Here is a 24,132-nt window from a genome sequence, read left to right on the forward strand (position 1 = left end):
TAAATCACTGAAAGTTATTAATATATTTTCAAATTAATATGAACAATTCACTTAATAAATGTTATTCTGAGAAGAATAAAGTACATTTTTGGATACGTACCTGTTTACAAGCACCATCCAACCAAAATAACTTGACATGATTATAATTAAAGCAAGATTTAAAAAAAAAAAAAAATGGTGTACTGTTAATATTTACTATGACCAGATAAATACATGTGAATTTTGAGTCCTCCACTTCAGAGCATTGGTAAGAAATGTGGTAGGCTAAGACTAATAACTGTTAATTTAAAAAAAAAAGAAAGGGGAAAGATGAATATCTTGTACTTGGAAGAGCAGTCTTTATTATACAATTGGCATTTCTGCAGCAATGATTACTCTGGGGGCAGGAGTGAGGGAAATGCTGTTATCCTACAGCCTCTTTTGGACAACTTATCCTCTGATTGTGGTGGCAGTTTTCTGAGTAAGGCTGCAGGAACAGGACCTTAATTTATAAGGAAGTAAAAATGAAAGTTAGCGTTACAAGTGCTACTTGCATTTAAATTGTTTTGTCCTCTGTGTGTATGGGGTGTTTTTTAAGAAAGATAATTATCTTGCTCCTGCAATGTGATCCATGATGGTGAACCCTTATGCATATGAGAAGTCTTCTTTAAGTTGGTGGTATAAGGGCCTCATTTTGCAAAAGTAGGGCCAAAATCTGTCGATCTTTAAACACACATGTCGTATTTCACCCCGCTCCAAGAGATATATCTATACTGATGTAAGTTCCTAGTGTACACCAGGCCAAAGTACCATGAATTTGGTGAGGTGTTCCATCTACAGAAATTTGTGTACAACTAGGTTCTCAATGATTGATGTAGCAAAATCTCTTGTCTATTAATATCGCTTTCTTGCTCTTAGCAGGTACATCTGAAGCATCCAGTATCTATTGCTTTACATTTGACACTTCACATAGTATTTGTCATAGTCTGAATTTGAGAAATGGAAACTATTAAATGATTCTGGACCCTGAAGGGTTATTGGAATTCTTCTTACTACCCCTCCTCCACCTACTCATCCACCTACCCACCCAAAACATAAACCCAAAATGGGAGATTTCCCAGGACATCATGGAAGCTTGGTCTTTTTCTGGAAGACTTTTTAAAAGATTTCCCAGTATGCTCTTCTTAGGGAGCTGTGCTGGAAATTGTGAAATAAGGTATATAGGAGGCAGTATAGATGCAGTTGGGGACAGCACAGAATAGGTAGGATGGATTGTTTAAATCACAAATTTTAATCATGATTTTAAAATCAGCAAACAGGAAACCTAAGAATTAATTTAATTATTTTTTATTAAAATAATAGATTTGACTTGTTTTTGTATTTGCACTTCTCAGTATTTGTCTAAAGATATATTGATTCTCTGTGGTTGGAAACCATTAAAACATGTTGATTTGCAAGTGACTGTAATCTTTACACTAAATTCGATGCTTCTTTTTGCTGTCGAGAAGCATCCACTATATTCACATTTATTTAAGTAATTATGTGTTTTGACATAAGTTTATTCAGATTTATAATATTTACTTTATTGTAGAAAATGGAGAATGATATTATATCTCATTTGTTAGATTATTCTTTTATTTGTGATTTGTGTCAAGCTCTGTTTGGATGCAAATTGTAGTTTGATTAAAAATATACAAAACAGCATTTTCAAAACATTAGTTAAAATTACCTTAAATGTGCTGGATACATAGGAAAAAAATCCCTAAAGTTTATTTTGCATTTTAAAGCTAACATTTATTAAACAAAGGAAGCATTATCTAAGTTAGTGATTTGAACGGATTGTTTCTGATTACCATGTCCTTCCAGAGTTGAGAAATAGTAAATCTCATCCTCTCTCACTAGTTTTTATTCATAGAGTAGAAGAGGAGAACAGGCGTTCCTGTTTTTTCAGCTCCTGATAGGTGGTGTAATGGTTCAGGGCAACTGCATATTTGTATCCCCCTCATCCTGGTCAATCAAGGGCGCCCACTCTAGTCTTCTAGGTCTTCAGCTATCAACTCTCTTAGGTGAAGAGGTGCATCTCTCTTCTTTCTATGTGGGTTTTCCAGGCTGCACAGTTGCCTGTGGACAGTGTGATAACCCCAGCATGTCCGGTGGTTCCCAACCTGTGGTCCACTGACCCCTGGTGGTCTGTGACAGTACTGTAGGGTGTCTGGAAATTTTAAAAATCGGAATCATGCCCACCACCGTGGACCTGATCTTTACTTTTCTTTTTCTTTCCTTACTTTTCTTTTCCTTTTTTTTCTCCCTCAGGGGGTCCATGAAATGTTAATACATTGAAAAGGGGTCCATACGCTCAAAAAGGTTGGGAACCACTCTGCTAGACAGTCCAGCATCTGTGCGTTTTTTCTCTCTGAAGGCCATGCCCAGTTATAAGTTACCACACAGATCAAAAGAACTATATTCTTACTAAAAAGCTTACCAGAGGTCAATCATCAATCTTATGTGGCCTTAGAAGGTCGTGTCCTTCCGACCCTTGCGAAAGAATTGGGAACCCTCCATGGACACAATATCCTTGACCATTTGCTTGGTCAGAAAAAAAGGACTTGTGTCAGACTATTCATTCAAAAGTCCTTTCTTTGTCTATTGGTCTCTGGAGAATCCATTTAATATGGGTGAGCCTTTCCAGGAGATGGTATCTTTCAGGGGTGAGGGCTGCAGCCTGACTGGTTCATCTTAATCACCACCCACTGTTCTTAATTCCTGGAATTAAGTAGCCCTCCATCATGGTGCAGCACACAGTCATACATATATAATTAACTTAAAACAGAGGACTCCAAGAATATTGCATTGGTTTACAATATTTGCCACATATCTCCCTGGCCCATCTTAAAAGAGGTTATATTCTGTCCCAGCTCACAATAATACATAAACTTAATACAGTAAGATCTTTTAAGTATATTGCAGGAAATTGCCATAACTGTCTTAACTCTGCATTAATTAATAATTGAACTGAACTAGCTGAATAACACAAATGAAGAAAATATTCTCTCTGTATATGCAGAAGAGGCTACTGCTGTCAAAAGATGCTTTGTCAATAACTTCTACAACTTAAATGGTTTAACTTACTTTAAAAGTTTGTCAACAAGTATATACTGCTTAATATGAAATGTTTTAGTTTTATTTAAATGATTTTAACAAATTACAGTAAATTTAGGTCTTGACATGTCATAGCTTCACATTTAATTTTAAATAGGTATATTTAAAAAAAAAAGAAAAAATGAATTTAAATAAAAAAATTTATTTATTTTTATTTGTTTTTTTTTAAATAATCTATTTCTATACACCCTGAGAGCAAATATGAAGGCAGGATAAAACTTTAAACTGAAACAGTGTGTTTTGTGTAAAAACACTGCATAGATTATATTTAAAACTGTTTCTTTTCTCCAGTGTAGGCACAAACTTTGAATGTGGCCTCCAGATCTAAGCAACCTCTGAAAAAGTGCTGCCAAGCCTGTTTTTAATATCAAAGAAATATTGCTTTAAATATTAAACTGTTTAAATTGTAAATAGAAATAATATAACTTCTTTTATTATGTCTTATTAATATTTTATTGTTAAGTCTTCATCATTTTTGCCATGGAAATACTTTTTCCTTTGTAGAGAGACATAATGGGAAGAGGCAGTGTTCAAATGGTAATGTGTTCTTTCAGAAGGCTGAAATGAATTTTGTAATACATATTGTCAGTAGTTTGGTATGTGGTCAGGCTGGAGTTGGATCGTAGTGCTTCTTAATGCATATCAGTAGGCACTTTTGCTTTTGTATTGGGTTTGAGTTAGCTTAGCAGTAGAACATATTGGCATAGAAATTTAGAGAAACTCTGTGATCTAGGCAAGGAGAAAGGGTCTTAATCGGGTGGGCACTAATTTTGGGCTGGGGGCCACTTCAACAATTTTTGAAGTGCCCCTAGGCTGCCCAGAAGAGGCAGGGCCTAACCCGGAAGGGGCAGGGCCAGTTTGATCTCTGGGCTACCCTACCTCCAAACCATGATTGGTCTGGGGTTGGAGTCCCCTTTGCGCCACCCCCTTCCCACTAGGCACCCATGTCCCTGGCCTGGGGATGGAGGAGTACGTGAAGCCTCCTCCCGCCCTGCGAGGAGCACATGGCTGGGCAGGGCGAAGGAAGTTTCGCGCGGCTCCCCCATTCCCAGGGCCTGATTGGCCTGGGGGCGGGGGGAGTGCGAAGCCTCCTCCCGCCCCTACCCCACCCTGTGAGGCGCACGTGGCACTTCAAAGTGCTCCCCCCCCTGCCCACAGGCCAATCTGGATCTGGGGGCGGGGGAGATGAGCGAAGCTTCCTTCATCCTGCCCCCCGCCCTGCATGACCATATGGCACTTTGAAGTGCTGTGTGCTCCTCGCAGGGTGGAAGAAACTTTGCGCAGTCCCTTTCCCAGGCCAATCACAGTTTGGGGGTGGGGGAGCGCGTGACATCTCCTCCTGCCTTGCGAGAAGAGCGTAGCACTTTGAAGTGCTGCGTGCTTCTCGCAGAGCGAGAGGAAGTTTCATATGCTCCTCCACCCCCAGGTCCTAATTGGGCTGGGGGTAGAGGAGCAGCAGGGCCTCGGCGGGCCAGATCAACCCGCTTGGTGGGCCGGATCTGGCCTGCGGAGGCTCTTTTGTCCACCCCTGGTCTTAAGGCTGCTTAAATAAAACAAATGAAAAGTCTTTGGAAGACTCAAACTCAGGCTGCAGTACTAGGAGGCCAGCGTCAGAAACCTGAGTAAGTGCCTTATTGCCAAATTACAAGAAGTGGCTGGTGCCAGTTTGAAAGCAGCCCTCCAATTATTAGTGTATGATAATTTTGCCTCTTTAAGAAGTTCCTGAACACCTCTCATTCATTAAGTATTCCTGTTACAGGGACTACTTGCTTCCCTTTTGGATTGGAGGCACCAATTTATATTGGATCACAGTTCCTTGTGCCTTTGGCTCCTTATCTCAAGGGTGGATTTATGTCCTTTATTTGCTATGTTGATGAATGGAAATACCAACTGCACAGTTTATGGCACTATATGAATAACAGTGTTCTGTAACAACTTGATATAGAAACCTCATTTACAGTTCCACAGTTATTTCTATAGCAGAAGTTTAGATTAAACAATATTTAGGTAGCTATTTAGATTTGTTTTTGAAATAGACTCCTGTTGGTTATGTAGAAGAAAAGGGGAATTTTAGAACAATTTCCATGCTGTCCAGTCAGCACTGGAAAAAGTAGAAGGCTACTGAAAACTGTTGGAAAGCAAACTATGAAAAGGGGAATAGACTTTTCTCAAAGAAAACAAGAGTGGGGAAAGTGCTTCCTCTTCATCAGAAAGCAATTGGTTATTAAGAAGGTCTTTGCATTTATTTGGCAGGGTGTGGTAGCATTGTAAGTCATTCGATAGGAATCTTTGTCATTTTGGTTAAGCAACCAAACTTCTGAAAGTCTATCTGTCATGACCTAAAATTCATTTAACTGCAGCTCACGTTCTTTGGCTATGCTAGTGAGTCCCAAATCCTCATTTTATTAGACCTTCAACACTGAAAAGATCTCCAATGTCAGTTCATTAATATATGAATCTCAACTGTTTTGTGTTTTTATATTTAGTCCCTATGTTGTCAAGTACTATGGCAGCTACTTTAAGAACACAGATCTATGGATTGTTATGGAGTATTGTGGAGCTGGTTCTGTATCGGACATAATTAGATTACGGAATAAAACAGTAAGTGCCCTTGTGTATTTTTTATACCATTGTTTTATTCTAACTTTTTAAATTTTAAGTAATATAATTAAGAAAAAAGATATGCTTTGTCTAAATCTAGGGTAATTTTTGAAGTGGGTTCAATCCTAAAGGCATGTCTGCATGGCAAAAAAAAGAAGTGTTCTTAACTTGGGTTAGCTAAATTGGGTTAAAATAGTAATGAAGATAGGGCAAGTTGGCTGTTAACTTCTATTAGCAGCAAGAGTAGGGGAGGCCAGGATTCAACTCAAATTGGTAACAGGTTAAAAGCAGAGTTACTAGGTATGCCTAGACGGCAACCTCCTGCCCCTCTTCCCAAACCAAAACACCATGGCTGTGTCTACACTGCACCCTTTTTCCGGAAAAGGGATGCAGATGAGACAAGTCGGAATTGCAAATGAAGCGGGGGATTTAAATATCCCCCGCTTCATTTGTATAAACATGGCTGCCGCTTTTTTCCGGCTCGGGGCTTTGCCGGAAAAAAGCGCCAGTCTAGACGGGGATCTTTCGGAAAATAAAGCCTTTTCCGAAAGGTCCCTTATTCCTGATTTTAAGAGGAATAAGGGACCTTTCGGAAAAGGCTTTATTTTCCGAAAGATTCCCGTCTAGACTGGCGCTTTTTTCCGGCAAAGCCCCGAGCCGGAAAAAAGCGGCAGCCATGTTTATACAAATGAAGCGGGGGATATTTAAATCCCCCGCTTCATTTGCAATTCCGACTTGTCTCATCTGCATCCCTTTTCCGGAAAAGGGGTGCAGTGTAGACACAGCCCATGAGGCAGCGAATTGGAAGAGCCTGGGTAAACTGATTTGGACTTGCAGGCTTAAAAATAGCAGTGCATACATTTGTACTCAGACTCTGAACCCCACCCTATTTGCATGGTTTCATAGCCCAAAGTGTAGCCTGAGCAAAACCATCTACACTGCTGTTTTTAGTCACATAGTATTGACCCCAAACTTTGAGACTTTCTGCCAAAGGTTTTTGTTTGTTTTTAGCAGTGTAGACATATCCACTGTGTCTTCACTGTTATTTTAATCCTACTTTAACTAAGGTTACCAAAACAGGGTTGAGAACACTCTTTTGTGCAGTGTAGACCTACCCTTAATGTTGGGCGCTCTTTTTAAATTCCATTCAGGCTGTTGGGAATTGGAAGTTGTGATTGGAATCTCTTAATCTGTGAAATCTCTCAGGATGGGGCCCCTCAAATATTTGTATATATTTCAACTAGACCAGGCATGTCCAAAGTCTGGCCCGCGGGCCAATTGCGGCCCGTGTTACGGTTTAATACGGCCCCACAGGTAATTTGGCAATATCTATCTTTTATGGCCCCCAACGAATCCATATGTATTGAGATGAATACATTGTAAAATCTCAGTTAATGTCAGTTGGTCTAAATCAGTTATAAATATATTTGGACACAACATGTATACTTGGTGTTATGTTCCTGTTCATATTTTTTGAACTTAAAAGTTGACAGACAACCTTTATTACCAATAATATGTAATGTACTTTACAATGCTCCTGACATATATTTCAGCTTCCTGGATTTTTTTTTCATCTGGCCTTCAGATATGGAAGGCAGAGTGATTTAACACCTGTTTAGATTTGTCATCCATGTGACGAAATGAAAAGTATGCCGTTTGCAATAAACTTTGCATAAAATAGTTAATTTGCATTTAATTTTAATGGTTCAAAGAATGTCAGACAAAATGGTCGGCCCTCACGCATGTTCACTTCATCAAATCTGGCCCTCTTTGAAAAAAGTTTGGATACCCCTGAACAAGACAAATAATGTCTCTTCATCGGCAAGATCATATTCTTGATCACAAAATTCAGTTTATTTTCATTTGATTATTTTGCACATCTTAAAAGAACTCTCACGGCATAGTTTGTATCTCTAAAATATACAAATTCTTGTCACTGATAGAGTTAAAATTGCAATACTTTGTTTCCCTTTACTCCTTCACCTCTCACTTGCCATCCTCTAAATACTTTGTTTAGGAAGTTGAGCTGTGGTTTGGGCTTTCTTTTTTTTTCTTACATCTGTCTTTCACCTAAATTGATATTTCAGCATTAATTTTCCTATTTCCTGAATAATTTGTAACAAAAACATACATGGGGAAAAGAGGAATTATGAAGTTTTTGACCTATCCATAGTGCCCTTCTAAATTCATGGCCATGAAAAAGTGTCACAGACTGTGAAATCTGGTCTTTTTTTATCTTTACCCTACCCTATACATACTTCACGGGGAGACCAGTGTTTCTCAATGTAGGGGAACTGACCCAAAAGCGAGTTGCAAGGGGATCACAGAGTTATTTTAGGAGGTTGCAGTATTGCCACCCTTACTTTTGCACTGCTTTCAGAGCTAAGCAGATGGAGATCAGCTCCTGTTGGCCAGGCACTTAACTCTGAAGGCAGGGCTCCACCTGCAGCAGCGCAGAAGTAAAGGTGACAATACCATACCATGACACTGTTATTTGCACTGCTGTCTTCAGAACTGGGTGACCAAGGAGTGGCAGCTGCTAACTTAAAGCCTAACTCTGCAGGCAGCAGCACGGTAAGGATGGCAATACCATACCATCCTTAACTTCTGTGCTGTTGCTGGCGGAAGTTCTGCTTTCAGCAGCTGCTGCTCTCCAGCTACCCAGCTCTGAAGGCAGCACTGCTCCCAGCAGCTGTGCAATAGTAAGAGTAGTAGTACAGCAAGCCTCCCCTTTAAAATAACCTTGCAACCTCCCATAACTCCATGAAATTTCAGATTTAAATAGCTGAAATAATGACATTTGCAATTTTGAAATTCCTATGGCCATGAAATTGACCAAATAGACCGTGAATTCTGTGGGGCCCTACCTATTAAGTTCTCACTTGGTGCAGACTAGGGATGTAAAACTGGTTACTTTTTAACTGGTTAATCAATTAAGTGGGATTCCGTGGGTAGAGGGCTGTTCCAGCCTGGCTGGGCTGCAGTGGCCCTTCCGCCTGTGGCATGATGGGCCGGGCCTGGCCTGGCCATAGCACCCCCCAGCTCATGGGGCTGCCAGCTGCTGGCCATTGGCCCCACATGGCTGCCAGTCACAGGAGCCAGTTAACTGGTAAGGATGGTGCTTACCAGGTAGCTGGTTAATTGGTTACTCATTCACATCCCTAGTGCAGGTTAGCATTATCCCCACCTACTACGTGTCTCAGTATTTGATTTTTTTTTTCCTTTTTATGTAACCCACAAAGAGTTGTCTCTTTAGAATGACAAATGTCATATTATCTAGGTGCCATGTTTACTTTAATACCATTTTTTGTTATGAAAGACTGTGTGCAATATTCGAGTAAAAAGTGAAATCCCTCTGATATTGAGTTCCAATATCTCAGCTATGGCCTATTTATGATAAGAAAGGTCATGTGCTGAAAAGCAACTATGGTCCTCCCCCGCAAGTTACTGTTAAATAAATGTTGTCCAGACCTCTAGGCCTTTACAACTTGTCCAGTTTGCAAAGGGAGGAATAGGATTTGGAATTATTGTTTGTGTGTGTGTGTGTGTATAGAGCATAAGGGATTTTTTTCAAGGGGTCCATTCTTTAACATCATTGTAACTTGAAAGATGAAAAAGTTGCTTTCTATTTTATGATGAGTACATAAAATGGAAGAAGTTGCTCTAATTTATTTGAATAGCTTAATTTTAATATATGTCCTTTTAAAAGTAAAAATTTCCCTTCTTTTCCTTTCAGCCTGTTTGAAAGAGATTTAAGAAGTTTTAGTTAACTAAATATATCATAACTACATTTAAGTTTCACATTTCCACTAAAATAATTTTCAGTTCTTTATGTTGTATGAAGTACCTAAGGCAAGTTGTATGTCCCATTAGTGGTTGTCACGTTTTTATAATAATGAAATTCTTATTTTTCTGTCTAATGATGGAGGAACAAAAAGACAGCTTAGACTGTTTATTCTCTGATTGCTGTATGACTTTTGATTACATGATAGAAAACTTCTGACTACACATTACTTAGAATAGGCTAACTAAACACTTCTTCAGGTGATGTTCCCGTGGGTGCTCCATTGTTGCCCCTGATGCCTATTTATAAATGTATATTTTTATGGCATATATACATCTTCATCAGACCCTTTCAACCCTCAGCCACCCCTTTTGTTGAAAGTGTGAGCAGAAAGATTTGGGCTTTGCAGCATGTCAGGAAGGTTACAAATCTTAGCTAAACCTTGTTCAACCAGAAGTATGGGAAACAAATTCCAAAACTTGAGTACCAATCAGACTCTTGTTAGCTACTCCTGTCCCTGTTCATATCAAGGGGCTGCCTCTTAGGTAGTAAAATCCCAAAAAAGCTATTGTTTTTTAGGGTAAACCTACCCTGATCTTACTCCAAAATGCTGACTATATAGATTGTCAGCATCAAAATTGGCTTCTTGAACACTGGCTTCACAGTAGCTGTAAGACCCATTTGCACTCTGCCCTTCCTTAGGGAAATGTTGGCAGTCTCAATCAAGAAGGAACCCAGCCCTTTTCTTACCAACCTTCGCTGATCAGGAGGGTCCAGCGTACAGATCTTAGCACAAAGCTACTTCAGCACTCTAACTTCAGTGAGCAATAGGGGATGACATTCAGAAGACTAATTCATTGTTCCCTCAAGACAGAGTTCCATTTCTATAGAAGGAGACAGTTTATTCTAAATTCAAGCAATTTTTATTTGCCGAGTAATATGAACATTTCTCAGGGGGAAGAACTCAACTATAGTTGTGATGAAACTGCTAGAATTAACTAAGCTATTGGCCACTAAAGATAGTAGGGAGAAAACTATATACTGGCTTTCATGAGATTTCTAATTCTTGTGTTTTGGCTGTAAAGAGAGCACTATGCTTGCTCAGGGTTCCAGTGTGAACTTGGAGATAAACCTGCTGAGCTTCTTTGGATTAAATTAGAGGTGAGAGCAACAAGAGTGACGTTGTTGTGGGCATCTGCTATAGACCACCAGACCAGAAAGATGAAGTAGGCAAGGCTTTCTTTGGACAATTAACAGAAATTTCCAGATCACAGGTCTTGGTTCCTATGGGGGACTTAAATTACCCTGATATCTGCTGAGAAAGTAATGCACAGATAAGCCAGCAAGTTTTTGGAGAGTGCTGAGGACAATTTCCTGGAACAAGTGTTGGAGGAACAAATCAAGGGGTCACATTCCTCTTGAACTGATGCTCAAAAACGGAAGAATGTATAGGGGAAGTAGAAGTGGGTGGCAACCTGGGCAGCAATGACATGAGATTCTTAAGTTCAGGATCCCAATGAAAGGAAAGCGTCAGTAGACGGACGGACCCTGGACTTTAGAAAAGCAGATTTTTACTCCCTTGGGGAACCGATTAACCTTGGGAGGTTAATATGAGGGGGAAAGGAATCCAAGAGAGCTGGCTATATTGTAAAGAAGTCTTCTTGGAACAAACCATCCCAATATGTAGAAAGAATAGAAAATATGGTAAGCAGCCAATTTGGCTTAACAGAAATCTTTGATGAGCTTAAACTCAAAAAGGAAGCTCACAAGAAGTAGAAACTTGGACAGGTGACTAGAGAGGCATATATACCCTGGCATGCTCCAGTAATATTTTTAGTCAGGAAGGCCAAAGTGCAGTTGGAGTTGCAGTTGGCAAGGGATGTGAAAGATAATAAGAGGGGTTTCTGCAGGTATGTTAGCAACATGAAGAAGGTCAGGGAAAGTGTGGAACCTTTACTGAATGTGGGAGGCAACTTAGTGACACAAACAACTTCAGCTCCTACACTGATGCACTGGATAGCACAGCGTGGGAAGGAGGTAAGCAGCCGTCGGTGAAAGAACAGGTTAAGGGCTATTTAGAAAAGCTGGACATGCACAAGGGGCTGGTTGTAATGCATCCAAGGGTGCTGATGTGATTGCAGATCCATTGGCCATTATTTTTGAAAACTCATGGCAATTGGGGGTGGTCCTGAATGACTGGAAAAAGACAAATATAGTGCCCATTTTTTAAAAAGGGAAAAAAAGGAAGGATCCAGTGAGCAACAAACTTGTCAGCCTCACCTGGAAAAATCTTGGAGCCCTTCTGAATACCTTGGAGGAGAGAAAGGTGATCAGGAACAATCAACATGGACTCATTAAGGGCAAATTATGTGTGACCATACTGATTACCGTTCTATGATGAGATTACTGGCTTTGTGGATATTAAGGAAGTGGTGGACGTGATATATCTTGACTTTAGCAAAGCTTTTGATACAGTCTTCCACAGTATTCTTGCCAGTCAGTTCAATGGACTAAAAGGTGGATAGAAAGCTGGCTAGTTCGTTGGGCTCAACCGATAGTGATCAACAGCTCAACGTCTAGCTGGCAGCTGGTATCAAGTGGAGTGCCCCCAGGGGTCAGTCCTGGGGCTGTTTTTTTTCCCCTCAACATCTTCATTAATGATCTGAATGATGGACTGATTTGCACATTCAGCAGTTTCGTGGATGACAGTAAGCTGAGGGGAGAGATATGCTGAAGATATGCAGAGTGATTTAGACAAATTGGAGGACTGGGCCAGAAGAATTCTGATGAAATTCAGCAAGAACAATTGCAGAATCCTGCACTTAGGAAGGAAGAATCCCGTGCACTGCTACAGGCTGGGAACCGACTGTCTAAGCGGCAGTTCTGCAGAAAAGGTCCTGGTGATTATAATGGTTGAGAAGCTAGGTATGCATCAGCAGTGTGTCCTTGTTGCCAGGAAGGTTAACAGCATATTGGGATGTGTTAGTAGAAGCATTGCCAGCAAATCAAGGGAGGTGATTATTCCCCTTTAATCAGCACTGGTGAGGCCACATTTGGAGTATTGTGTCCAATTTTGGGCCCTCCACTATAGAGAGGTTGAGGGTAAAGTGGAGAGTGTCCAGCAGAGGGCAATGGAAATGATTAGAGGCTGGGGTACATGACTTATAAGGAGAGGCTGAGGGATCTGGGCTTATTTAGTCTGGAGAAGAGAAAAGTGAGGTGGGATTTGATAGCAATCTTCAACTACCTGAAAGGGTGGGGATTCCAAAGAGGATGGAGGATGGTGGCAGATGACAGAACAAGGAGCAATGGTCTCAAGTTGCAGTGTGGAAGGTCTAAGTTGGATATTAGGAAAAACTATTTCACTAGGGATATGTCTACACTACAGAGTTTTGTTGGAAAAACGGCCAGTTTTCTGACACAACCTGAGTTATGCCCACACTGCAATCGTGTTCTTCTGAAAGTAAATTGAAAGAACAGAGAGGTTTTCCTGGTGTTGGTAATCCTCTTTCTATGAAGAAGAAGCCTTCCAAAGATCTTCCAAAAAAAGGTTCTTCTGAAAGAAGCCTAGGAGGATGGTGAATCACTGGAATGGGTTGCTCAAGAGTTTAATGGGACCAGGATTGACAAAGCCCTGGCTGGGATGATTTAGTTGGGATTGGTTCTGCTTTGAGTATGGCATTGGACTTAATTACCGCTTCAGATTTCTTCCAAACCTAATCTTCTATGATTCTTTTCTCACTGGATGTGTTTTTTTTTTCTGGGAATGGTGGTGAGGTTAGAGGGCATTTAGGGGCCACAGTGTCACTAGTGGATGTCTGAAGTCTCCTATAAAGCCTTACAAAACCATAGGTTGCTTTTCTGAAAGATCACTCTTATCTATCGTGGCTGCCTGGAAACTCAGTGGTTCATTAATTACTAAGGATGAGCTATCAGGAGAGGCCTGCCACTACGGCTGGGTAAATTGTTACTAACTTCAAACAGAAATTGTGTTTGATCTATAATGGGGGAAGGGGAATATTTCTTCAATCTTAACTCAAACATAAGATCCAGACTTGTGTCCAGCCTTCTAAACGGAGCCTGTGACTACCTAGGACAGTGCAATAGTTGTCATGGGAGCTGTGAAATTTTTAGCCATTCCATGGGTAATATTCCTTACAATGAAAGCCTTAGGTACTGACGTTTTAGCTATTCTGGATTTGACCCTGTGAGCCAGAATCACTTGAAATGCTAACAAAACGCATAATTAAAAAACCCTAAGAAAGAATCAGTCTCATTGCGAACTTGCTTCAAATAAGGCATTCAACATATGCCTTATCTGGAAGATGTGAAACTTGTTTTCCCCATGTATGATGGCCTTATTTTCTGACTTGAAAATGTTAAATTTGTAAGTTTGTGAAACATTTTATAGTTGCAATATTAAATTGCAACTGGTGAAATAACTAGGTACTCATTTGGCCAACATCACAAAAGTATTCAAGTGCCTGTTTTTGTGTTGTTTAAACTAAAATTATGTTTAACTTCTCTTAATCAAACATGCAAAGACATTGTGTCATTTCCCTAAATTTTAGTGAACTTTCCAAACACACTATCAAAATATATTTAATATTTTGCAATAGAATAATATATTTTTTAATACTAGGTACTTAATTATTAGAGCTGTATGTCACTAGGTATGTAAGGAGTTACTGTCAACTCCAAATTTCTCCCAAAGTTTAGATTACTTAAAAAGAAGCTTACTTGACTGATTTGATTTTCTTCTTCCATGCTCAGAGAATTACACAAAGTAAACAATATGTTAACAGTGATAAGTAAACTACATTTTAAAAAAATTGCTTTTGCTAATTTACTGTTGTTATTAATAAACATAGGTCAAGATATATTACAGCATAAGAATGGTATTTCTGAAAGGCTTATTAGTCACCAACGTAAACTCATTGAGGTCTATAGAACTAACCTAGCAAATAAGAATTATTCATTAACCAGGTTTATAGGACACAGCCCTAAAACTTTTAGGGAAATATAAACTGTATGTATTGATGAATATATATATATTTATTCCCTTAAACTGAATCATTATTTTTAAGACTTCAGTGGTGGAAGGTGCATAGACTCAGTGATGCTTAATTGGGTCCTATGGTGACTAAGAAAGGGCAGGTCTGGAAAGAGGGACCTAGCTGACTTTTTAAATTACTCCTTCCCATTGTGCCTTTTGAAGCCTGGGGCATGAGGCATGTCCCGGAGGGGCTAACTGTCCATACACATCTGCCTACCTCTTCTGAATCTGTTTAAAGAACGCAGTTAGGAGAAACTAGAAATCCATTATTTGCTAGAGAGTAGGAGCTTGCAAAGGCAAGACAATTAGGAAGTTCCAACACAGTCACAGATGATAAGGAACTGAGGGAGAGAACACTCTCGATGGGAGTGGCCTTGCATAGGTCGGCATGGTTACAAGCCTCGGGTTTATCTCCAGAGGTCCAGCACACTCTTGTTTTAGGGCAGGAGTCTGTTCTCTGAGCAGATGGAGTCCAAACTTCACTCCCTTAAGGATTTCCGAGCAAATATGAAATCCTTGGGAACGTACATCCCAGCTACCCAAAGGCACCCCTTTAGACTCTAACCCCCTCTGCAGAGGTTTGTACCTAGACAGTGCCATGAGCAGCAGTGTAGGCACAATAGAAACAATAATAGGAGGAGAACCCCCTTTCAGCAGTCAAACCAGGGGAATAACTCCTCCAAAGCCCCTCCTGGCCCAAAACAGAGCTTTTGACAATGCACCAAGGGCAGGGCACTAACCTCACTGGATCCTCCCCTTTGTTTTCAGCACGGGCGGATATAGGGCAGGGCGAACGGGGCGGCCGCCCCGGGCCCCGCGCTTAAAAAAGCCCTGCGCATGCGCCATGGCAAAGGGGGGGCCCCGTGGAGTTACGCTGCCCGGGGCCCCGCAAAACAGTCATCTGCCCCTAGTTTTCAGTTAGGCTATTCCCCTTCTACCATGCATGGGCCAGCATTACCTTGGACCATTGGGTCCTCCAAATGGTTGGAGTAGAATATTCCCTGTAATTCTCCTCCCGACTGCCTTCTCACCTCCCTTACCCATTCCTTTTCAGGGACCCCTCTCATGAGCATCTTCTAAGACAGGAGGTCTGACCACTCCTCAGGCGGCCCTTTGGCCTGTTTATTGTCCCTGTGTGTTTACCAAGTTAGGGGTGATCCAAGAGGTTCCCCTAACAGTAAGGATCAAGGGGCTTTATTCCTGTTATTTTCTAATCCTGATGGCAAAATGGGGTCTAAGACCTATTCTAGACCTGAGAAACCTCAGCTGCTACATGTGGAAAATGAAGTTTCAAATGGTCTCCCTAGCCACCATTATTTTATCTCTTGATCCCAGGGACATTTTTGTGGCTCTCGACATGAAGGACGCATGTTTCCACATTTTGATCCTTCTATGTCACAGATGCAACCTCAGATTCACAGTGTTGAATGAGCACTCTCAGTTTGCAGTGCTGCCCTTTGGCCTGTTTGTTGCCCCTGTGTGTTTACCAAATGCATGTCAGTGGCAGTGGCCTTCCTGTCCAAGAGATTATTGGAACAACTCCATAGGCTCGAAAGACTCACGTTAAAGCTGTTCAAGTCCCTTGGCATCCTCCTCAATGTGGAGAAGTGTTGCTAGGTTAGGTGCAAAGAATAGAGGTATTTGGAGCAACTCAAGACTCGACTCAGGGACAGGAGATGCTTCCAGAAGCTTGGTGTCAGCTGTTATGGAACATAGTGTTCTCTCTTATCCCATATCACACCTGACCATCTTACTAAAGGTGATGTCCCAATTCCATCATAATCAGGATATATTTCTCCCAGTTTTCTATCCAAAACCACACACTAGTGCTAGGTAAAGGATGCTGCACATGCTAGATGCTTTCTATGTTGATTGCACAAAAGCATTTAGGAAATGCCCTCAGCTGTTCTTGGCTATAGCAGAGCAGATGAAAGGGGACCTGGTCTCTGCACAGTGTATATCATCCTGGATAGTATGTGCATACCTGTTATGATCTGGCAGGGTCACACCCCCACTAGTCATAGGTCATTTGACTGGCGCACACGCCTCATCAATTGCGTTCGTAACACAGGTTCTTCTTTGGGGATGTCCCCGCGGGTGCTCCACTATGGGTGCTGGGCTTGCCCCTGCGCCGCAGACGGAGACTTGTCATTAGCAGTGTCTGGCCGGACCACGCATGTGCCGCAGGCTCGTGGCTTTCGCGCTCTTTCTGTCGCGCGGTCCGGCCCCTCCGCCAGTTCTTCTTCACCGCCTCAGGCTGCAGACGCTTCTAATTGCGCTCCTCACTTCACTGCCTCAGAACTAGACTGCTTCTAGTTCTCCCTTTTGTATATACAATTCCCTTCTCCTCCCTCTCTCCTCTCATTCCCCAAAAACTAAAAAAAAAAAAAAAAAAAAAAAAAATTTTTTTCAAGAGAGGAAGGACAAAGAAAGAACTGTCAGGAGTAAAAGCAGAGACCGCTCTTACCTCCCGCCTCTCAGCTGTTCTCCTGTCAGCTTCAGGCTACATAGCTCCATTCACCTTAAAAAAAACAAAAAAAACAGACTGTTAAGATAAAAGAACAAAGATACCTGGGCAGAGTCGTTACCAGGCTATTCGCTTCAACAACCACCTACTGTTCGAAAACAAAAGAAAAGAGGCAGCAGGTTGCCGGCAAGTCAGGGACCCGGTTTAAGAAATGCGGCTCTTGCTGTGAGGCAATGCCAGCCTCAGACGGCCATGCAGAATGTATTCGCTGCCTGGGGGAGTCTCACATCCCCCAAAAGTGTACCCATTGCTTAAGGCTCACCTCTAGAGCCAGGAAGGATAGGGAGAGGCGCCTCCGTATGCTCCTCTTTGACTCAGCCCTACAACCGCAGCAGGCTGACTCTAATCAGTAGCCTCATAAGCGCTGGGCTTCCTCCCCTACTGCAGGACTCCAGAAGAAAATGAGCCTGTTCCCAGCAAGATCCCTGCCAGCTGCCTTTAATGGCAGGGAGAGCCAGGCAGAGACACCTGGGACGTCTGGCATTGTAAAGCCACGTCCCCCTGCCTCGGCGGCTTCAAAGCCTAAGCGGCCACGGGAGTCTTCAAAGACACGGTCTCCCCAGCCTGCATCAGCGCAGCCGCTTCTTCCTCCTCCGGCGCCGAGCGTTAAGCCGGCGCCGAGAGCAACCTCGGACCCGACCACAGCACCGGCCCCAGGACCGACCACAAGTCACCGCGTGGTGCTGGACTACATGGTGCCGACCCGTTCCGCGGCAGGCGCGGTGCCGATCGCTCCTGCCCCGCCGCACCAGGAGCCGAGCAATTCAGCAGCTAGCGCTTGAGCGCATGCCGCAACTCAGCTACCCCAGAGCCCTGCTGCCCCCCATTCTCCACGTCACCGCAGCTGCTCCCGCTCCCGCTTCTTCTCCCCGACACGGTCCTCTCCTCTGCCAGCACTCCGATCCCCACGCCGGTCTCCTTATCAGTACTGGTCTCCTCGCGGATCGTCTAGACTGCCTCCCCGTTTCTGGCTGCTGCATCTCCCCATCGCAGGCACCAGTACAGGCATCTATCTGCCTCCCCTGCCTCGTCCAGGGCATCACACCTCCGCTCTTGCTCACCCTGCTCCCCGTACCGTTATCTGTATGGCAGCCGCTCCAGCTTCCACAATGACCGTTCACCTCACCATGGCGCCTACCATCGTGACGACCGCGACTTTCGACATTCCCATAGCCGATATTCTTACCGACCATCTCGCCACTCTTCAGAGCCGGAACATGCTCCCTTCGTGCACCATACCTCGGGGTCTTCCATTCCAGTTTCATCTCCTCCGGAGGATGCAGTGAACCCCGACGACAGCTCTCCCTCAGACGACCTCCGTCAATTCCAAGAATTATTTAAGCGGGTAGCTATTACACAGGAGATTCCGCTACAAGAGCTCAAGATAAGCAGCATAAGCTTTTCAGGAATCTCCAACCACGACATAGTTCATGCCTCGCCATCCCTCTCGATGAAGGCATCCTGGAACTGGCCGATGAGGTGTGGCATGCTCCAGCGTTGGCCCTTCCCACCAACAAAAGAGCCGACAAGAAATATTTTGTGCCACCAAAGGGCATGGAATTCCTCTTTGCCCATCCACAGGCTAACTCTTTAGTAGTCGACGCAGCTCAACAGAGATCTAGAGCCCCTCACCTCAAACACCAGGGCTCTGATAAAGACGTAAAGAGGCTCGACGTCCTGGGCAGGAAGGTATACATCTCAGTGACTTTACTCCTCAGAATCGCCAATTACTCGGCACACCTCTCCAATCATACCTTCGATACGTTCTCACGCCTCATTCCCCTCATGGATCATCTCCCCGATTCAAAAAGATCGATCCTGAGATCAGTCATCCAAGAGGGCTACACATCAGTGAGAACGTCCCTCCAGATGGCCATGGACGTTGTTCCGCCGCTACGGCTATTGTTATGCGTAGAGCTTCTTTCCTTCAAGCGGCAGGAGTTCCAAAGGAACTACAGACAGAAGTCGAGGACTTACCCTTCGACAAGGATAAGCTCTTTGCAGAGACCACGGACGCAATCCTGCATTCCTCTAAAGACTCTCAGACAACCCTGCGAACTTTGGGGATGTATACACCTCCCTTTAAGAGACGTCGGTACTCACCCTATCAGCGCAGATATGATTACTCCTATATTAGACACCAGTGGCAACAACAGCACCAACAACAGAGGCCTTTTGACAACCAGCGTTCTCGCCAGAGGCCTCAACGATGCCGAAACCCGACCGGCAGAACAAACATGCCTTCCAACAGCAAGCAACAGATTTGATGTGTTGGTCGAGGGCGAGCAGACAGCCACAGGCAGCACCGTGAATCGTTCAACCCAGTTATTCCATCGCCGTCTAAGACCCTTTCTACATCAATGGGCAAAAATCACCACGGACAAATGGGTCCTCGAGCTTATTCAGTTCAGCTATCCTATCTCTCTCATAGCCATCCCACCAACCACCCCTCCCACCCCGTCCCTCTTCAGGGACCCCTCTCACGAAATCCTCCTCAGACTAGAGGTCGACTGCCTTCTCTCTCTGGGTGCCATAGAGCCAGTTCCGAAGGACTTCAGGAACAGGGGCTTTTACTCTCACTATTTCCTCACCCAGAAAAGGTCCGGAAGCTGGCGCCCTATCCTAGACCTTCGTCGTCTGAACAAATATCTCAGGAAACAACTATTCAAAATGACAACTCTAGCTGCCATAATCCCTATTTTAAATCCACAGGACTGGTTTGCCGCCCTCGACCTCCAGGACGCCTATTTCCACGTCCCTATCCACCCTGCTCACAGAAGGTTCTTGCGCTTTGTCGTGGCGGAGGACCATTTTCAATACAAGGTCCTCCCCTTCGAGCTATCCTCAGCCCCCAGGGTGTTCTCAAAGGTTTTATCCGTGGTCACGGCCTTTCTCCGAAGCCAAGGGGTGCTCATCTTCCCTTATCTGGACGACTGCCTGCTCAAAGGTGCTTCGGCACACGAGGTCTCCCACATGGTTCACCTCACGATGCAAGTCTTTCGATCACTCGGACTCTTCCTCAATGAGCAAAAGTCCGTCTTGCATCCCACTCAGGACATCGAGTTCATTGGGGCCCGTCTGGACTCACTTGCCGGCAGAGCGTTCCTACCTTTGCAGAGGTTTCAAGCCATCCAGGACCTCATTTGCATCATCACCGTGAGCCCCCCCGTTCCACTCATCACATGTCTCAGACTCATAGGCCACATGGCCGCCACAACGTACGTGGTGAAATACGCCAGACTACACCTGCGTGCTCTTCAGCAATGGCTAACCCTCGTATACCACCACACCAGATACGATCTCCACAGGCCCGTTACACTGCCACCTGGCGTTCTTCAATCACTCCAATGGTGGACCAGCCACACAAACCTGCTGTCGGGCGTACCATTTCACCCGCAGCAGCCTCTCCACCAAATTGCAACAGACGCCTCCCTACTAGGTTGGGGGGCCCACATGGGCTCCCTCTCGGTACAAGGCCAATGGTCCCCACAAGAAGCAAGGTTACACATAAACCTCCTAGAGGTTCCTCTTATCATACCTTAACCAAACCTTTACCTTGCTTTAGTTTATGCCAGAAAAATGGAATATGTCTGGAATTGTATTGTTTCTCAGAAAAGGAACAGAATCATCAAGCAGGTGAAAGGGGATGGCTGGGGGTGACCCCAACCCTATATGGCACTGCCCTAGCCCTGAGCTCCCCACCCTCCCAGGCACCCATTAAGGATGATTGTGGGGGCTGAAGCTCCCCCACATTCATACAGAAACATTGTCACCTGTTCCCTTTTGTAAGGGAGTGAAGGGAAGGTGCACAGTTTCCTGCATTTCTCACTCTGGCTGGGGAGCTCGGGGGGGGGGGGGGGGGTGGGGAGAGGAGATGAACCTGGACCTGCCCCAGCTGGGAGACATGCACCCCTCCCCCAGCTGTGCTTGCTGGAGCTGCAGCAGCCATCAAGAGGTGCTTCTCATCTGGCCCCAAGCTGCTGTGGTGATAGAGGGCTTTGGGTAGTCCTTTCTCCTTGGGAAGCCTGCATACTGAACCCCACATTCCCAACCCCACCCCAGAGCAATGATTTAAATGAAGCATGTTCATTTTCATTGTATTTTCCAAAAAACAAAAAATTAATCGAGTTAAGGAACAGAGCATGCTAGGTAAATCTTCGTGTGTGTGTGTGTGTGTGTGTGTGTGTGTGTGTGTGTGTGATTGTATGATCTACATGTATTAAATAAAGGGTAAACTGCATTAATTCAGTATTTAGACTGAGTACCTTTAGTTTAGTACCTTTAATTGAACTAAAGATAAAGAAAATCAGCAATCTTAACTTCTTCAAATGAAGACACTATAATATGTTCTTTCATTGTGTGTTAACATAACAGTGACTAGTGTGACACTAGAACTATTCCATAATAAATAATGCTAGAGAGAGAGTGTACATAATGCTGCTCCTTCAGGAAGACTGCAAATTATGTAGTGTTTAAAAGATACCTTTTTCAATACTCTTCAATGTTTTCTTTGCATTGTTAGATATGCAGTCTATGTCTACATTATAGATCTTATGCTGGAACTTGCAAAAGGATTTTTCTGCTGGGATAGATATACCCCCTCTGAAAATGATGTTAACTGTGCTTACAGAAACACTCTCGTTTGTTGGCCTAGCTGTGTGTGTGTGTGTGTGTGTGTGTTTCTAACATTCCTGATTAACATAGATATGCTGATATAATTTTTAAATGTAGACCAACCCATAGTGGATCATATTTAGACCTGGTAAAAGCAGGAACAACTCCCACAGAAGGCTCTGGGCCAAATTTAGAGGTAACAAATGTTAATGTAAGTGATATGGTTGCACATATTGATCAGAAAAGGAAGCATGGATGGGTGTAATTTATATGCCAAGGACTGGAATAGGTGTAGTACATAAATCAGCTCAACAGAAAATTGTAAGATAAAGCAACCCTTTCCCTTTATCCCCTCTCCTCCTTTTTCAAGATACAACCTCTCCCATCTTCTCTGTGCATAGTATATAAACTACACATGCTTATGTCTTCTTTTCTTTCTATCTATCTCTCTGTGCATAGTATATAAACTACACATGCTTATGTCTTCTTTTCTATCTATCTATCTATCTATCTATCTATCTATCTATCTATCTATCTATCTATCTATCTATCTATCTATCTATCTATCTATCTATCTATCTATCTATCTATCTCTAACATGTTAATTACATGACCATTTATACTACCACTGTCTTTTGCCCAGTAAATTGTGAGCACATGTAATATAAGAGGCCTTTTTCCCCATATATCCTTTTACTCAGACTTTTGTCTTGCACTTCATGTGATTCCTACTTTCTCTTGACTCCTAACCAGTTAAAAAACTTTACTATATCAAGGAAAGAGGAAGATAACTTTTCATGCATAACAAGTTGCTTTCAGTTGTCAAACACTCTAAAATCCTTTCAAGTGCCACAACAGTGAGCATAAAGGAGGAGCACTAAAAAAAGGCTTTGAGCTGTACCCACTGAGGGGGAAAAAAAGTGAAAATAATTATTATGGACCATTGAGCCTGATGGTAGACTAGGTATGTGAAACGTGGTGCAAAGGTACTAGCTAATTTTGAGTGAACAGTGAGTTAACTCCACCACTGTTTTCATCCTCAGTTGAAAACAAAATGGGTAGGAAAAGGGACTGGGAGGGATAAGTTTCATACACAGAATAAGACTGGATTGAATTTCAAGTGGAATTTTTTCTAATTATTAAATATTTTAAATTTTGTTATGAACACTAACCTTTAAAGAGATGTGCTTACTAACTATAACTATTTCCCTTCTACCTTCCTCTATCTGTGGAATCATTCCGGTCTCTTATAAAATGATTGATCTTGTGATCTAATAAAACAAAACAGGAAAGGGAGGTTGCAGATATACCCTGTACTGTTTCAAAACAGCAACTGTAAAAAATTGCTGTTGCTTAACTCAATTTCTTTACAATTCTTGGGGTGGGGGGAAGGAGGGAAAGAGGAAAAGTCTGAAGCCTGCCATGCTCCCTAAATAGAGCATTCCTCTTTCTTGTAAGCTTGGTCTACATTACCAACTTATGTTGCTATAACTGTATTGCTCATTGATGGAGATTTTTCACATCCCCGAGTGACAGTTATACTGACTTAACCTGTGGTATAGAAGTGCTGTTACAATAGGTAGACTTCTCTCAGCAACATAGCTGCTGCCTGTTGGGGAGGTGGAATACCTATAATAATGAGAGGACCTCTCCTGTCAGTGTAGGTAGCTTGTTCACTAAGCACTACAATGGCGCAGCTGTAGCACTGTAAGTGTAGACTAGCTCTCAGGTTTCTGGAAGCTTGTTGCATTCATGTATTCCATTATTTTTTGGACATATACCACTTGCATGAACAGCTAACGTGGTTTTAAGATGGATTGTCCAAATTGTGTTACAGTGCATTTTGGAACACAGTGTTAAATATAGATAGAATCTTGCTGTGCAGGGCATGGGAGGGAGAAAAGATAGATTCTTTTTTGGTGTTTTCTTGATTTATTCCATAATTCTGATCAGAAAACTGAAGGGGATCTTTATGCAAAAGATGTATTCTTACTATTCACTTGAAAATAATTGTTGAAAGGGGGTATATGTCCCTATTATATTCATCCAGAGTAACTGAAAGGGACAGTTTTGGTTTTAGTAATCTGTCAGGATATCTGAGTAGTTCACCTGGTTCATTAAGTAGACAAATGAAAATGTCCATATCCCACTGAGTGTTTTCTTATATGATATTATTTTTACTTTTGGTAGCAAGGACCTATCATTTGTTGATCATTGGTTGCCTTCTTGAAAGCACAGTGTACAATTTATCTTTCAGTATAAATGACTGATAGATGACTCGTGTCTTTCCCATTTCTAAAATTTATCAAAGTGAGTTCCTTTGCCATTGCTGGATCTTTATAGTAAGTTATTTTTATAAGAATACCTTGTCCACTTTACTATTAAACGTCTCAAGCAATGGAGTTTAGTAGG

General features: G+C 42.7%; 1 protein-coding gene across 5 annotated transcripts in view; it reads left to right on the forward strand.

The window, feature by feature from the left end:
* Window positions 1-24,132, forward strand: part of STK3 (serine/threonine kinase 3) — a 318,957-nt gene that overhangs the window by 30,066 nt on the left and 264,759 nt on the right. For all 5 annotated transcript variants that reach the window (XM_075920320.1, XM_075920321.1, XM_075920323.1 and 2 more), the window contains exon 4: window positions 5,625-5,739. In XM_075920320.1, coding sequence (XP_075776435.1) covers window positions 5,625-5,739 — 115 coding nt within the window. The remainder of the gene's footprint in view (window positions 1-5,624; window positions 5,740-24,132) is intronic.

Source organism: Pelodiscus sinensis, chromosome 2 (assembly GCF_049634645.1).
Source record: "Pelodiscus sinensis isolate JC-2024 chromosome 2, ASM4963464v1, whole genome shotgun sequence".
Classification (NCBI taxonomy): Eukaryota; Metazoa; Chordata; order Testudines; family Trionychidae; genus Pelodiscus; species Pelodiscus sinensis.